The sequence below is a fragment of the Magnolia sinica genome, chromosome 3, assembly GCF_029962835.1.
Source record: "Magnolia sinica isolate HGM2019 chromosome 3, MsV1, whole genome shotgun sequence".
In the NCBI taxonomy this organism is placed as follows: Eukaryota; Viridiplantae; Streptophyta; class Magnoliopsida; order Magnoliales; family Magnoliaceae; genus Magnolia; species Magnolia sinica.
Window position 1 is genome coordinate 1,550,991 of NC_080575.1, and position 18,201 is coordinate 1,569,191.

General features: G+C 43.0%; 1 protein-coding gene across 1 annotated transcript; it reads left to right on the top strand.

Moving 5' to 3' along the window:
• Nucleotides 1-325: 325 nt before the first annotated feature.
• On the top strand, nucleotides 326-17,203 carry LOC131239228 (glyceraldehyde-3-phosphate dehydrogenase A, chloroplastic). Its single transcript, XM_058236831.1, has 5 exons — nucleotides 326-485; nucleotides 571-684; nucleotides 4,574-4,875; nucleotides 6,274-6,518; nucleotides 16,569-17,203. Exons 1-5 carry the CDS (start codon nucleotides 441-443, stop codon nucleotides 17,069-17,071), a joined length of 1,209 nt encoding a protein of 402 aa, XP_058092814.1. The 5' UTR covers nucleotides 326-440; the 3' UTR covers nucleotides 17,072-17,203.
• Nucleotides 17,204-18,201: the final 998 nt, after the last annotated feature.

Genomic DNA, 18,201 nt, shown 5'->3' on the forward strand with positions numbered 1-18,201 from the left:
CCACCTGAGTTGTGATCGGCCTGATGTTTTTCCCCAGAGCCTAACAGTCGTAAGGCTTACCTTGTGGACGAAATAGATGCCGTACACACAAATGGTGGACCCCACAGGACTAGTGTGTAGTACCCACAACCTACAACAGGCGTTGTAGGAACTTTGGGTCCCACACTCTCATCCACACCTTTCCTTGTCCACACGTTGGTAAGAAAAGCCCAGGAAGAGGCCCAGGCCCAATATCATGTGATCAATACCACCATCATCAGTTATAGTGTCATGAGAGACGATGGATTCACAGCCATTCATTCATTGAGAGGCTATCCATAATCTCATCCTCTCATTCTCTCTCTCTCCTCACTTGAAAAAATAGCCTCATTTTCTCCCTCTCTCCCTTCTTTATTTATCCGATCCTTTTCTTCTCTTCTTCTGCTCTGAATAATCTCAACATGGCTTCTTCGGCTACTCTCTCAGTAGCCAATGCCTCTCTTCAGGTCTGTCTGTCTCTCTCTCTCTCTCTCTCCCCCACTCTCTCTCTCTCTCTCATGGTTTGGAATGTAATTTCCGTGTGATTTTCAGGCAAATGCTAAGGGAATCTCTGAATTCTCGGGTCTAAGGAACGCGGCCTCTCTTCCTTTTTCCAGAAAAGCTTCTGACGATTTCCTCTCCGTCATCGCCTTCCAGACTTCTGCGGTGAGTTCCTGTCTATAGAAATGCTATGTGCACTCGACTCGCACGTAGAGGTGAGGTACACGTGGATGTGATCCGAGCCGCTCACATGGCAATCCCTTATCTCTTTCATTGTATCAAACTACGGTCCTGTATGATCATCAGGTGCGCCCCACGTGTACGTAGTTTTTCAATCTTTTGTTTTGTGTCCGGGAGCCACGCAATAACCATGTCAGCTTTATTTTTCTAAGACGTGGCGATCAATCTGATGAGCGGCTCCGATCTTGCACGTAACGTTCTCGTTCCCACCTACACTCTAGATCAAAATTCTACGGTGTGGATGCTACGCGTCTCTGTTTCCGGAGAAACAGATGACTTAGAATGATTGGACTGTGACGCAAGTTCCTCGGGGGAAGAGTAGGACCTGACCAAATTACCCTCGTGTTTTACCAAAATTACTGCAGCTCCTTAGAGGAACGGTTGATAATACAATGTGGAATTAGCAAATATGCTCCGTCCAAAAAACTGTTACTTGGGTCCACTTTCTGTTGATCCAGACCGTTTATCCAGAGGCCCTATCGTGGATGGTAGATATTCCCCTAATTTTGATCCGTCTATTTGTTAGGGCCATAATGAATTGCTTATGATTCTAAAGAATCACTTCTGTTAGGCTATAGTAACCACCCCATCCATAGATCGGAAAAGGACGGCTAAAGAAAAAAAGACCAAATCAAGGATGGATTGGATGGTCAGATTAGTGCGAATTTTTCATGGTAGCCCATGAAATGTGTTATGGACTTAATGGACAGTTCCGATCAACCGTTTGGACTGTCCAAACAGACTGATGCAACTAGGAGAACTATAACTAATAGCCATACTAGAGCTCAGGAGCATTTCCCAATAGCATGTGCCTGTTAATAAGGTTACAAAGACATGGATGAAGGGAAAACACAAATGTAAGGTAGATACAAAACTTCTGTGGCCTCTTATAAGTTTTCAACCGTAAGAAGTGTGATTCCTGAAGTGTGGCCCATTTGAGCATTGTATATGCTTTAATTTTGGGGTCACGCCATAAAACGAGCTGATAAAACGGATGAACGGCGTGGATAAGATACATACATCACGTGGGACCCACAGTTTACTCAGAACGTAATCCACTTATGTGTCAGTATGTATGAGGCCAAACTGAATGTGTCGCTAGCCCATTTTAGTAGATGGGTCAGGTTTGGTTTGAATCTGACCCGACCCAATCAGACGGACCCGACTTGCACTCAATAGTCATCCACGGCCGGCTGAGTCAGATGACCCGACCCGACCTGACCTGATCCAGAATCTATTATATATGAAAGCATCTATTAATTGGATTGGGCTGTCAGTTAAAGGTCATCGAACAAATGGTTAGGATCGTTTTCTCAGTGTAAGCTTTGGTCAATGCTTGAAGTGAACATGCAAGCCAGTTCTAGCTACCTGAATATCTGCTTGGAAGAAGGAAAAGTTCTTTTACCTTCTTCAGTCAAACTAACTGTTGTCTTCTCAAAATAAATGAGGCTGCCTTTCTTTTTTAGTCACACTTTTATCAATGACACTGAAGAACCATTTTTTTGGAAGCGGATTGGCTGGTGTGGCACACACCTCCAACCTCCCCAGTGTGTTGACATCACTAAGTTCTGTGGGCCCCATCATGATGTATGTATTATATTCATATTGTCCATCCATTTTACAACATCATTTTAGGTAATGGCCCAAAAAATGTGGTAGATATAGAGCTCAAGTAAACCATCTCATATAAAGTAGTGGGGATTGAATCGTCTAACATGAAAACTTTTGCGGTCACAAAAGTTTTGGATCAATATGAGATTTGTATTTTTTTTCCCTCGATCTACGTCGACGAGACCTCATGAACAGATTAGATAACAAATAGTAATTATGGTGAGCCCTAGGAAGGTTTCAATGCTAGGAACCATTGTTCCAACTTACTTCTGTAGTGTGGTCTACTTGAACTTTGAATCTGCCTCATTTTTTGAATCATGACTTAAAATAATCTCACCAAATGGATTGATAGTATAGATATAGCACATATATCATAGTGGCGCCTTATAACTTGGTGACATCACCGCACCATGGAGGCATTGGTGTGTGGCACACTAGGCAATCACGCTTCCCCATTTTATCCTATTAACTTGTTTTGTAGTGAAGAAAGAAAGGGAAGCATATTGGTGGTGTGTTGATGTCACTAGTTCTGTGGGCCACACCATGATGTGTGTGTTGTATCCACACTGTCCATCCGTTTGGCAAGATCATTTTATATCTTTAGCCCAAAAATAAGGTAGAGCCAAGGTTCAAGTGGACCACACAAAAGAAAACAGTGGCGACAATGATTCCTACCACATAAACCTCCCTATGGCCTACCAAATTGTTTACTTGCCATCCAATCTATTAATTATGAAGTCACGCAGGCCGGATGAAAGGGAAAAAAAAACCAAATATCAGATCAATCTAAAACTTATATGGCCCTCAAGAAGTTTTATATGGTAGTTTAATCCTTATAGTTCTTTTTATGGTGTGGTCCACTTGAGCTTCCTATATGTCTATTTTTTTTCGGCCCATGTACTAAAGTGATCTTGTAAAATGCATCGACAATGTGAATATAATACATACATCACAATGGGCCCACATAACTTAGTGACGTGAACACTCCACTGAGGTGCACACAATCCCGAATGAAAGTTGGACCTAAAGATCCTATTTTTACCACTTTAGGAGTGGAGTGAGCATGTATTTACTCTCACAGATTTGTAACTACCCCTACTAAGACCTAACTAAAGATGGACAATCCTCTCAGGGGCCACCATGATTGATATGTTTTATCTATGATATCTATATATTTTGGCATATCATTTTAGGGCATAAACCTACAAGGTAGGCAAATTGAAGATCAAATAGACATGTACGAGAGAAAAATGTACAGAAGAAAAATGTAAATACCAGCTTGATTTAGAACTTTTGTGTCCTAATAAGTTTTCAACGCTAGGCTTTCAATTCTCATTGTTATCAGTGGTGTGGTCCATTTGTGCCTTAAATCTACTTCTTTTAAATCTCATGCTCTAAAATAATTTTTCAAATTGATGAACATGGATAAAAGACATGCGTATTCAAATTGATGAACATGGATAAAAGACATGCGTTATGGTGCACAGAGCCACTGACAGGGCTGTCGTTTCTAGCTAGGTCCTAGTTGGGTTTTACCAAATCTACATTCAGGGGGAACACAACGCGCAAAACGCATGCCTGATGGGTGCTAAGCTGGCCCACTAGGCTGGCTACATGTGTACGTTAGATGTGCACCATTACCCAGTTTTTGAAAACCGTCTTTGGATGGCCCACTTAGTAAGTCGATCAGCATGTTTTTATTTTTATTTTATTTTTATTTTGTTTTACATATTGTCATCTCTCTCTGCAGGGATGACCTTTCACTGCATGCCTATGCAAGGGATTTCATATTGATAGATGTTCGCACACAACGCTGTATGTTAAATTTCACATAGAGCGTTGTCATTTTTTTGCTAACGTGTCACTTCAGTGGAACATCCCAGCCGTGAAAAAGGAGGATCATACCATGAATATCACTAAAGAAAAAAAACTAGAGAAATCCACTCATCAGGTGGGCCACACACGTAAACTGACTCAAACTATTGGCTGGCCATCGATTAAGACATCACAGCCTTCTTGATGGATTTCACCTTACTAATTTTCATGACGTGGGCCACCTTTTCCACGGCTCGGATGTTACAAACAAACAACACGCAGTCTCTAAACTTGCATGTTAACATGTCTTTTACACATTAAATTGGTTGTAACTAAACTGCACACGGTGCGCTGCACCCCTCAATTGTATTGATTGCATGTATTGAAGGTCGGAGGGAGTGGTTACAAGAGAGGAGTGGTAGAGGCGAAGCTGAAGGTAGCCATCAACGGGTTTGGAAGGATCGGTCGGAATTTCTTGAGATGCTGGCATGGAAGGAAGGACTCTCCCCTCGATGTGATCGCCATCAACGACACCGGCGGCATCAAGCAAGCTTCCCACCTCCTCAAATACGACTCAACGCTCGGCATCTTCGATGCCGATGTTAAGACGGCTGGCGACAGGGCCATATCCGTCGATGGGAAGGTGATCGAGGTCGTATCCGATCGCAACCCAGTCAACCTTCCATGGAAGTAAGTTCACGTTCATGGAGTGCTTTATCTCCATATGATCACTTGCATATTTGTGGGGGACATTTCAAAAAAAAAAAAAAAAAAATGGCTGGCCCAGTTGTGGATGTTGTTTATTGGGTCCAGAATTCTGTTCTGGAGGGCCCACCTTTCAGAGATCTTGAAGGTGCTTCTAGTGGGCCCAATTAGATGGCTGTGATTGTTTGATGGAGGGATATCTAGTTCTATGATCTGGATCACTGAAAGTGGGCTCGTTTCAGGCAATCTGGTCCACATGAAGAATGCCCACTCATGTGGGCCTGAGTGTCCTAGGCCCACTTCTCTGGGCTGGATTTGTGAGGATGATTTAGGTCTGTGGATTCATACTGTCCATCCAATGGGTTGATTCAGGGATGTAGGTGATGAGGTCCCTGTCTTCCTCAATGGGGATAATCACTCTGAATTCACGGAGCTTTTTTGGACTCCAGACTCCTCACAGAGATTCATCGAATCCACGAGGAGAGATAGAAAAATTAAAATAAATTCTAATAAATTCGAAATAAATTAATTTATGATAAAAAAAACGAATTTACAATCCTTCAAATAGTAATAGGAAAGAAAAGTCTAAGAATCAAATTCCAAGTCAAACTCCCTAAAAAAACGTGACTTCCTATGAATAGTAAACTTACTATTTATGGATAGTCATGATTTCTACTTAAATTTCTTGGGTTTTGGCTAAAAATAGTAAGTGTCCAATTTGGCATAACAATGTTATTTTCCTTAATTTTTGTAAGCCATTTTCATGTTGGGTATGACCCTGAAGCTCAAAGAATCATGAGTTATGGAACTAAAACTTACTATAAATAGTAAAAACAAAATTAAAATGGAATTTAGACCGTCGATTTGATGGAATCTCGCAAATTTGGTGTGGGCAACCCGGCATAGCAGGGTTGGGTAGCTAAAATAGCTCCTCCTACGTAAAATTATATATGTACATTGAATAACTCACTCCAGTTTGCGAGATATGCCTGTTTTATAGTTCGGATGATCTTGATCACTTCCTCCTCGGATTGGGCCTTCTCTAGTCCATCTTGGACATGAAAGTGTCCGCAACCCGCTCTACTTCATGGGTCCTCATCGTTGACACCAAAAATCAAACCAAAAGGGATGAGATAATACCAATGAATACCTGAAATGCAAATGGATTCAACAAGAGGAAGCAATGGCTAGGATTATCCAGATCAGTGTAATTTTCAACCAACAGTCATATATGAATGAGGCCAAGTAAAGGACGGATCAGATTTAGGTATATGCAACAAACGCTCCTTCCCAAAATCTGATCCATCAAGACAAACAAGAGTGGGTCCCACAACTGGCATTCTTTGTATAACTCACACATGCTATAAAATCCATTGATTTCAGGGCCATGGGGGTTGATCTGGTGATCGAAGGTACAGGAGTGTTTGTTGATAGGGAGGGTGCAGGGAAGCACATCCAAGCCGGAGCAAAGAAAGTGCTGATCACAGCCCCAGGCAAGGGTGACATCCCCACCTACGTCATTGGTGTCAATGCCGATGCTTACAATCCCGATGAACCCATCATCAGCAATGCATCTTGCACCACCAATTGCCTGGCACCGTTCGTTAAGGTCCTTGATCAAAAGTTCGGTAAGCTTTCTAATCACAATGAATTATGTGTCATTGGCCACCTCATATATATATATAACAGTGATGCAGATCATTGATCTGATAGGCCTCACTTTCGATTGACCATGTGCTGAACATTTCCCTGATGGACAAATCCTAACCATCCAAACAGCCACCTGCAAGTAGACCACTTTGGAAGATTATAGTAGAGTCCAATTTGGTATCCTCCCGTTGAGGAGGTTCTTGATGCAATGTCCATCTAGAGTGTGGACCATCCAATCAATGGTCTGAATAACCAAACCGTGGGTCCCACTTGTAGAAACTCAGGGCCTGAGCATGATATACATACCCTTGGTGGATCATATGATTCCTCTTATTACCCCAAAGTATATTTGTATAGATCTTCAAGTTGATATTCTTTGAAGTAGTAGGTCATGAAATGGGAATTTGTTTTGCATGAGAGGGCCCACATTCAAAAGATGACTGGGTGATCAGGACCTTTCATCTTGTGGGTGCTATCTTGAATGGGCCACCATCCAAAGATGACCAAAAATGCACCATGCTAAATGAAGCTTATTTTGTTAGATTTCGATTGACTTGGCTAATCCTGGGCAGCTGTTATTAAGATTAGAAAATCATTTGAGAATTGATCTGCAGTGAAATAACAATCGCAGGACTGTTTTTATGCTAATTTCAAATTCACATCACATTGATGTAGCACGTCCTCGAATCCCACCTTTCAGTGACAAATCTCCCCATAACTCACATGTTTAAATTTAGTAGAGTCGTCTCAAAACAAAGAAAAACATATGAAAATAGGAAGCGGTTGTGCAGCGGTTCTTGGTGAGTGTAATGGTAGGCCTTGTGACTAATCAGCGGAATCACTACTCCTGTTGATGCCGAGGTTTCACATGGTTGCAGAGAGCCTTTGAGATCATGTCAAGATATATATGGAGACTGATTCTTGGCGAGACTGCGATACTTTGTGTTTGGATGCACCAATGAATTGAATTGCAAATGGGTCACTTTAAACAGAGGAAATGACAAAGCTGTCGTGCATGTTTATTTGCATTCATGAGGTTGAGACCTCAAAATCTCTCTTCTTGTTCCTTTCAACATTTGGTCATATACCGTTTGCTAGACTATTGCAATTTGATTTTGATAGCGCATCCAAACACGCCCTTGAGGAGTCTAAAGTTATACTGTTTGCTAGACTAATAATTGAAATTTGATTTTCGATAGCACATCCAAACACACCCTTGAGGAGTTAGAAGGGATTTGCTTATATACTTTGGACTTGGATATCTTAGATCATGATATGATGAAGGATCTTCACAAGTTAAAACTAATGATGTGTGAGAGATAAATCGAATTGGAAATTAAAAGCGGCAGCAGCATTTCGAGTAGCCTTATACCTTTTGGTCAGATAGAAACTATAATCCATTTGAAAATTTTAATTAGAAGTGTCGGTGGTGTCTGGGATAATCTGAGAGCATTGAAGTTGAAGAGGTGGGTCATCGTGGTACATGGGTTGAATTTATAGTGGTGGGACAAGCATCTTCTGTATCTAAAGCTAGTCTTGTAGTGTTCACTAAGCTAGTCTTGTAGTTTTCAATGGTGATGGTTGGGCCATTGATAAGGGCGGATGGAGCTGAATTCCTACATGTCAGAATGGCAGTGGATGAATAACACTGAAGAACTCCCATCTATTTTTCTCGACGATTAGTAGTAGAACTTTCCGTTCTGGTCGTTTTCTCATAAATTGGGTCATCTATGTGGAAATGACACTTACCGCCTGATGTAGAGCAGGTCGCGGACAGTTACATGGCCAAGATGGATCAGAAAAGGCCCGGTCGACGACAGAAGTGATCCGGACCATCGAACCTTAAATCGGGCGTATCTTGCAATCCGGAATGAGTTATCTAACGTAAAATATATGATTTTGGGGTAGAACGAGCTACTGAAGCCAACCAACCTAGCTACGCCGGGTTGCGCAGCCCGGAATTGTGAAAAACCCCTGGAATTGCGAAAAACCTCTGGCTCGAAAAACTTACTATAAATAGTAAGTTTTAGTTTGATTATAACTCTTCATCCGTCGGGCTTTAGGAGTTGCGCCCAACGTGAAAAGAGCTTAGAATAATTAGGAGAACGGTTTGGTGAGGCCAAATAGGATACTTACTATTTTTGGCCGAAAACCTTGCGCACTAGTAGACATCACGACCGTCTATAAATAGTAAGTTTACTATTTATAGTAAGTCATGAATTCTAGGAGTTTTAGTTGTAGTTTGATTCTGATTTCTTTCCCATTGCTTGGTACCCCTATTTAAAGGGTTGTGAACTCGTTTTTATTCATCAATTAATCAATTTCGAATTTATTAGAATTTATTTCTATTTTCTGCTTTCTTTCCTCGTGGATTCGAGAAGTCTCTGTGAGGAGTCCAGAGAAGCTCCGTGGATTCGGAGTAATTATCCTCATCACGTTCATCCCTGCGTCAATTGGTATCAGAGCGAGGACTCCCTTCGGGCTGATAGAAACTAACGATAGCATGGACCAAAATCTTATGGACGATGATCCAGAGATTAGTTATCTATTGAGAAGAATGAAAGCTTTCCACTGGGAGAATCAGTTGACCATGCAAGGGCTATAGGAAACCCTTGACCGTATTGTGGATGCACTAATTCTGCCCCGAGCCCAAGATGATGCTCAACCGCCCATGGTGGCTCCACCACCCATGGTTGCTGTACGACACAATCCCGATTTTCGTCGAGCACTACCAGTGGCAAACCGCAGGGCTACACCAGATGATTCAAGTTCTAGCGACGAGGACCTCAATGAGGGTTTTGCGCGACGACCAATCCATGGAGGTGATCATCTAGATCGTGCTGAAAGAGACTATCGAGGTAAGGCTGAACTTCCTAGTTTTAACGGTTTATTACGTATAGAAGATTTTCTCGATTGGCTAGCCGAAGTAGAGAGATATTTTGATTATATGGACGTGCCAGATCATAAAAGGGTAAAATTGGTAGCGTTTAAATTAAAATCTGGTGCTTCTGCATGGTGGGAACAATTACAACTCTCACGTGCCTTACAAAACAAGACGCCTATCTCATCATGGCCACGGATGAAATGTCTTCTTCAATTTCGATTTCTCCCGGTGATTATGAGCAGATATTATTCCAAAGAATATCAAAATTGCGGCAAGAAAATCGAGCGATCCGATTATCTTGAAGAATTCCAACGGCTGGTTACACGAAACGATCTGTTAGAATTTGAGTCACAGAAGGTGGCACGATTTATAGGTGGGTTGCGACCGACAATTCAGGACCGAGTTCAGATGTACCCAGTTGGGACTGTGGATGAAGCAGTTCAATTGGCGGGTAGGGTAGAAACACAACTTGTAAGAGCTCCTGCTCGTCCATATCCTTCAACTCGACCCCCCATGATGGGTCCCACGCAAGATCCAGTGCTGCCACGATAAAAAGGCCCAGTACCTCAACTTCCTACAACCGCAAACCGTGATACGAGGAACGGCTCATCCAGACCTCAACGTGTAGCACCCACAACAGCGGGTCCGAGTAGGATTCCAAATCCTTATGTTCGGCCAAGGTCGAATAATTATTACCGCTGTGGCCAACTAGGTCACTTATCAAACACTTGTCTTCAACGTCCCACAACACACTTGACTATAAACGAAGGGGGCACTGAAGATGAGGCCACAGAGGAAGACCATCGCTTTGATGAATATGAACAAACCACTGAAGAAATAACAGGTGGCGATGAAATGACGGGCGAGGATCGTGGCGAATTTCTAGTTGTGAGGCGATTGTTGTATGGCCCACGAAAGGAATTACATCAACAACGACACAATATATTTCGTACTCGGTGCACCGTCAATGGAAAAGTCTGTGATGTGATTATAGACAGTGGTAGTAGCGAGAACATTGTCTCAAAAGTGATAGTAGACAAGTTGCGGCTACCAACAATGAAACATCCTTCCCTGTACTCAATTGACTGGATAAAAAAGGTGAATGAGACCAAGGTAACTGAACAATGCACTATCTCGTTTTCAATTGGCAAAAATTATAAAGATCAAATACTTTGTGACGTGGTCGATATGGAAGCTTGTCATATGTTACTCGGTCGACCCTGGCAGTCGGACCGTGATGCGACCCATCGGGGACGAGATAATGTTTACGTATTCGTCAAGGATAGTCGAAAAATAATCCTTGCCCCTATGGCACCAGAGAACCACCTTGAAGCCTCTAAAGTGGAGGGGAGTTCCCTCTTGACCATTTGGGATTTTATGGAAGAATCCAAGGAAACCGGCGAGGTATACGCTGTAGTGGTGGAGGGCGAGGAAGAGGAACCCTCAAACATCCCTCCAAGTTTAAGATTGTTGCTAAACGAATTCAAAGAAGTCTGGCCTGAGGATTTACCTGATGGATTGCCCCCCATGAGGGACATCCAACATCACATAGACCTCGTCCCTGGGGCTAGCCTGCCCAATCGCCCTCATTATCGGATGAGTCCGAAGGAGTGTGAGATACTTCAGGGGCAAGTGGAGGAATTGATCCGTAAGGGTCTCTTAAGAGAGAGCATGAGCCCATGTGCCGTACCAGCATTATTAACGCTAAAAGCTGGCGCATGTGTGTTGACAGCTGGGCAATCAACAAAATTACCATCAAATATCGGTTCCCAATACCACGGTTGGACGACATGCTCGATATGTTAGAAGGGGCCAAGGTGTTCTCTAAACTAGATCTAAGGAGCGGGTACCATCAGATTCGTATTCGACCCGGTGATGAGTGGAAAACGGCATTCAAGACCAAGGAAGGGTTGTATGAGTGGCTGGTCATGCCCTTCGGCTTATCGAACGCACCAAGTACTTTTATGCGTTTGATGAATCAAGTTCTAAAACCGTTCACTGGCCGATTTGTGGTAGTATATTTTGATGACATATTGATATATAGCCAGGATGAGGCGGAGCACAAGAAACATCTCAGGCAGGTGCTACAGGTCCTACAACTTAACAAGTTGTACCTCAACTTGAAGAAGTGTAGTTTTTTAACTGACAGCCTATTGTTTCTAGGATTTGTTGTAACGTCCACAGGCATTCGTGTGGACGATGAAAAGGTGCGAGCTATTAGGGAATGGCCGATCCCGACAAACATTCATGAGGTGAGGAGTTTTCACGGGTTGGCGACTTTCTATCGTCGATTTGTGCGAGATTTTCGCACCATAGTCGCACCTATAACAGATTGCATGAAAAAAGGACCGTTCCAATGGACCGATAAAGCTGATAAGAGCTTTCATGAGATCAAGCATCATTTGTCTACAACACCGGTCTTGGTGCTCCCTAATTTCGACAAATTGTTTGAGGTTGAGTGTGACGCTTCATATGTCGGAATTGGAGGAGTATTATCACAGGAAGGCAGGCCGGTAGCCTTCTACAGCGAGAAGCTCAGCGAAGCCCGAAAGAGCTTGAGTTGTACGCAGTTGTTCAGGCGCTGCGACATTGGCGACATTATCTGATTCAAAGAGAGTTTGTTTTGTACACTGACCATCAAGCATTAAAGTTTATTAATAGTCAGACTAACGTAAATCGTGTGCATGCTAGATGGGTTACGTTTTTATAGGAATTCACGTTCGTTCTGAAGCACAAGTCAGGGCAGCAGAATAAGGTGGCTGATGCACTTAGCCGTCGTGCATCACTACTAGTAACAATGAGCAACGAGGTAGTCGGCTTCGACTGTCTCAAGGAGCTGTATGCCGAGGATGAGGACTTCAAAGATTCTTGGATGAAGTGTCAAGAAGGTCACCCCAGTGACCTTCATATACAGGACGATTTTCTCTTCAAAGGGAATCGATTGTGCATCCCCCAAAGTTCTCTGAGGGAGCAGATTATTCAGGAGTTACATGGAGGTGGCCTTGGTGGACACTTGGGGCGAGACAAGACGCGAGCTCTTGTGGAAGAGCGGTATTACTGGCCGCAGTTAGTACGCGATGTGGGAAAAGCCGTACAACGTTGTCATGTTTGTCAGACCTCCAAGGGGCAATCTCAGAATACGGGCCTCTACACCCCGTTACCTGTGCCTAACGGCCCTTGGGAGGATTTATCAATGGACTTCGTACTTGGTCTCCCACGAACACAACGCGGCATGGATTCGGTGTTCGTGGTGGTAGATCGTTTCTCAAAGATGGCGCACTTTATCCCATGCAAGAAGACCCTCGATGCAACACACGTGGCGAATTTATTTTTCAGGGAGGTCGTTCGGCTACACGGGGTCCCCAAGACCATTACTTCTGATCGTGACACGAAGTTCATTAGCCACTTTTGGCGGACTTTATGGAATCGATTCGATACACGACTTCAATTTAGTAGTGCTTACCACCCACAGACTGATGGGCAGACCGAAGTTGTGAATCGCACGTTGGGAAACCTCCTTCGCTGTATTTCAGGAGAAAAATCGAAGCAGTGAGATTTGGCTTTGTCTCAAGCAGAGTTTGCATTCAACAATATGGTGAACCGCTCGACAGGGAGATCACCGTTCCAGATTATTTACGGACGAGTGCCTCGCCACACACTTGACTTGGTCTCTCTGCCCAAGCACCCAGGCATGAGCATTGCAGCAGAACATATGGCAGACAAGATCATGGGCATCCATGCAGAAGTGCAGACCAAGCTACATGCCTCGAACGAGAAGTATAAGGAACAAGCGGACAAGCATCGGCAACAAAAAGTGTTCGAGGTAGGTGACCGCGTTATGGTCCATTTGCGCAAAGAGAGATTTCCCACCGGGACATACAACAAGTTGAAAAATAAAAAGATTGGACCGGTACCAATCATCCGAAAGATCAATGACAACGCTTATGTTGTTGATCTCCCAGATGACATGGCCATCTCACGGACTTTCAATGTCACGGACCTAACCGAGTATCATGAACCAGAGCATGACGAGAACTCGAGGACGAGTTCTTTTGAAGTGGAGGAGACTGATGTAGAGCAGGTCGCGGACAGTTACATGGCCAAGATGGATCAGAAAAGGCCCGGTCGACGACAGAAGTGATCCGGACCATCGAACCTTAAATCGGGCGTATCTTGCAATCCGGAATGAGTTATCTGACGTAAAATATATGATTTTGGGGTGAACAAGCTACTGAAGCCAACCAACCTAGCTACGCCGGGTTGCGCAGCCCGGAATTGTGAAAAACCCCTGGATCGATGGTCGTTTCCCCGTTTTAATTTCGCTTTTACTATAAATAGTAAGTTTTAGTTTGATTATAACTCTTCATCCGTCGGGCTTTAGGAGTTGCGCCCAACGTGAAAAGAGCTTAGAATAATTAGGAGAACGGTTTGGTGAGGCCAAATAGGACACTTACTATTTTTGGCCGAAAACCTTGCGCACTAGTAGACATCACGACCGTCTATAAATAGTAAGTTTACTATTTATAGTAAGTCGCAGATTCTAAGAGTTTGAGTTGTAGTTTGATTCTGATTTCTTTCCCATTGCTTGGTACCCCTATTTAAAGGGTTGTGAACTTGTTTTTATTCATCAATTAATCAATTTCGAATTTATTAGAATTTATTTCTATTTTCTGCTTTCTTTCCTCGTGGATTCGAGAAGTCTCTGTGAGGAGTCCAGAGAAGCTCCGTGGATTCGGAGTAATTATCCCCATCACGTTCATCCCTGCGTCACCGCCCTAGGAAGACTAGTAAGTCGACCGGAAGCCTCTTGGATGTCATGGCCAAAGTGGAACCTGGTTTTTAACGGCGATGGGTTTGGGTGACTATGGAGATATCCTTCTTGTTTTCTTAGTAAAATGAAATCTTCTAGAGGTAGTAAGAGTATACTTTTACTATTTATGGTGGGTGTAATGATGAATTGCCAATCTCATTGCAGTTAGCCCTAGTAAGCTTGGAAATGAGATTAAGTGGGCTAATGAGGGAGAAATGCAGGTTCAAGCTGATACTTTTCTTGTATGAGATGAGAAAACAAGAACAAACTAGGCCCAAGAGATGTAAACATGAATGCTTGATGATTTGATCCATTTGGGAGCATGGAAGGATCGCACCGGGAGAAAGGCCTGTATTTTGGGATGTTTGCGTGATGGTGTTGCAGTGAGTAGGTTTTTCTAATGTGAAGTCAGCAGACAGGTAGTATTATACTTCACTCAAAAGCCCATCATGGTCATGTGAACCGTCAAACCAGAAAATTTTGAACTCCATTTCATCGATCGATGCTTTGAAGCATACAACCTCTCATGAATCTGATTGGAATGATAGATGAGAGCAGTTGATGCCCAAGCTATGTGGGTTTTATACCTCAATGTCGATTCACATTTCACAAGGTGCATTTCCAATTCGCCGCCCAAACGCCTTACATTTCATCTTTAATGCACTGATTGCTAATGGCAACAAACACCCTCATTGCTCTTATTAATCTTGGAACCTGACCTAGCTTACTAAGCTGTAGTGGGATAACTGCCCCAGGGTCGCCAATTCGTTATTATACAATATCATGGACTGTGGAAACATTCTCTTCCAAACCCGGACAAGCACAATTTGTTCAACTTGGATATTCCAATGTCATGTAGTCGATGCAATTCATGTCAGAAGCTTAGCAAGTGGATCACAGATCGGCAATGAGAACGCTCAAGCCATTTTGTCGGCAGCCAAATCATCCATGGGACTTCTTGTCGCAATGCTAGAACATTTTGACACATTGTCAAAGTACTCTGTGATGCCACGATCGTCTAAACAAATGGTTATTATATCTGATGGGGTTAGATTCGCATAGATTCCATTCAAGAGGTCTTTCAGACCTTACATTAGGGGTTGTTTGGTTGCTGAGGAATTCTAGTCTCAGCTAAACATTTCCTTTCCCAAAAACCATGTTTTGTTCAGTCATCTTGACTGGTTTTTCTCTCCATGCTTGTGTAAAAGAAATCCTGGCCAGTCCTAACAATAGTTCTAAAACTTACTGACTCAACTTGAAACCGGTTGAATCAACATGACCATGTGAGATTTTGAGCCAGAGTCATTAGGAAACTCTGTTCTGGGAGTGACTCAGCCTTGACTAGGAAAGACTTATCGAGTTGACGATTCGACTCACAATGAGAGAAGCCGAGTCACTAGGCTTGTCAATCAATTTTCTTACATTTTTGTTTTAAGGGGGCTGTGTGGAAATTGAACAAGAAAACAACAAGCTATTCAGTACTTAGGCTACTTTTCTTATTTTATATCACTCATCTACAAATAACTATTTTCAACTATCTCTAGCATTGTTGATATTTTTAATTTACAATTGTTAAAGATTGAGACTAGGTGGTTCGAGTCTTCGAGTGGACCCAACCCAAAAGAACTTCGAGTTGAGTTGAGTTTTCAGTTCCCCAACTAGAGCATACTATGGTAATTTGCTTGGAAGCGCTTAGCTCGAGCGATCGCCCATTTATACCAAGGCAGCAGGTGTGACACGAATATCAATGAGCCTGTCGTGATGTTTACATGAAATTCACTCCGTTCATCATCTACTTGGAAGGCTTGAACTTGGAAATCAAACCAATCCAACACTCAAGTGGACCACACAACAGGAAACAGCAGGATATGACGAAGACCATTGAAATCTTCCTGGCACCTAAGTCTTGGATAAAACAGATATTTGATTTTCCCTTCATCCTCAATATACTCACCTTATAAATGGGTTAGATGTCAATGGTGGACGTCTCTATTATTATGTTAGCCTATGGTGTGGCCCACTTGAGTTTTGGATCCACATGATTTTTTGGATTCATTTTAAAATATGCCGGCTTAGGTGATGGACCTTGATTAGATGTCATTTATACATTATGGTGGGTCCATGGAAATTTATGTTGGAGAGGAAACAGGCAGTTGAGCAAATTAATGTACATGGCATTACTCTCCAGAACCATGTTCATGAGATTGGCTTTGGTTAGAATCAACATATTCATTGTTTATCTGTATCTATAATACCCTGCATTTTTGCATGATTATGTTTACATGTGGATGCGAAAATGCTCAAGGATTGTATCCATGCAAAAATACATGGCAGGCATTATCAAGGGGACCATGACCACCACCCACTCCTACACTGGTGACCAAAGGCTGCTCGACGCGAGCCACCGTGACCTCAGACGTGCGCGGGCTGCGGCTCTCAATATCGTCCCGACGTCCACCGGTGCTGCAAAGGCTGTGGCCCTTGTCCTCCCCACTCTCAAAGGTAAACTCAACGGCATCGCCCTCCGTGTCCCCACACCCAACGTATCCGTTGTTGATCTAGTCGTCCAAGTTTCAAAGAAGACGTTTGCCGAAGAGGTCAATGCCGCATTCAGGGAGAGCGCCGAGAAGGAGTTGAACGGCATCCTCTCTGTCTGCGACGAGCCGCTCGTCTCAGTCGACTTCCGGTGCTCCGACGTGTCATCCACCGTCGACTCATCACTGACCATGGTCATGGGTGATGACATGGTTAAGGTGATCGCCTGGTACGATAACGAGTGGGGCTACTCACAGCGTGTGGTGGATTTGGCCCACATTGTTGCCGACAACTGGAAGTGATCGATTTTCGGTGGGCTGCCGCATCTTAATTTTTGTTTCACCTTTTAAATTCCTATTTTTGTCAAAAAATTGTAATGAGAGATTAAACCTGTGTTTAGTTGCTGTTATTATATTAGTCCTTTTAAAGTTCAATGCTGGTTGTGGGATGTAGCTCTTTTATAGGTGTGCCATGCATGCACTTCAATACAGACCATCTAAATCATGGGCCCCATCTGAATTGAGCATATCACAGAAATCTCATTAATTGGATTACTCTAACCACCATATTGGTCATCATCAAGTGAACAGTTGAAGGGAAAATGGTCATCTACATAGATTTAGCAGTTTATATTGAATGGTTAAGATCGTCTGATCAGTGTGATTTTAATGATATGCTAATGGTCCTGATTGATTTCCATGTATGATCATGTGGACGGTGAAAGTGTATGTCTAGCTACCCTCTATCATTGCTTTCAGTTCTTTTGGATAGTCAGACAAATGCATTGATATGCAAACTACAAATATGGGTCCCAGCCCCAAAGGCTCACGCAAGGAGATAAGGTCTACAAACTAGAGAGCACACATCAGAGAAAAATACAGTTTATCCACACGTACCTCTACATGTGATAAGGTTTTCCAAGCTGGCAAGTGCAGAACATCAAGCCTGAGATCAGTTGGGCCGCACGGTTCCTCTTTTGGGCCAGCCCATCTTGGGGCCTACCTGATGCATATGCAGATGTCCCAGGTGTAGAACAAAATTAGAAGGCACGAAAAGATGTAAGATTGTGCAAGTGAAAGCCCAATACAAGGAAATGTAACAAAGACCCAACCACACACATGGAAAGGTTATAGGCTTAGGCCCACTTTAATTTCCTTGTATGATTAGCCAGCTACTTTGTTTTGTTTTGTTTTGTTTTGGTTTTTTTTTTTTTTTTTTGATAAAATGGTTGGGCCATGTGTTTCTCTATCATTTGATCCATGACCATCTTGGAAAGATGTTGGTTACACACGACACGTGTCATGTTTGCATAGGCCAGATTGGGTACTAGAGTAACAGGTCATTTGTCATGGAAATCTCAAGTAACTTAAACAGATCTGCCAAGCAATGGACTTAAAGCAGATTTCGGCAAAATACAGCCACCCAAATCAGC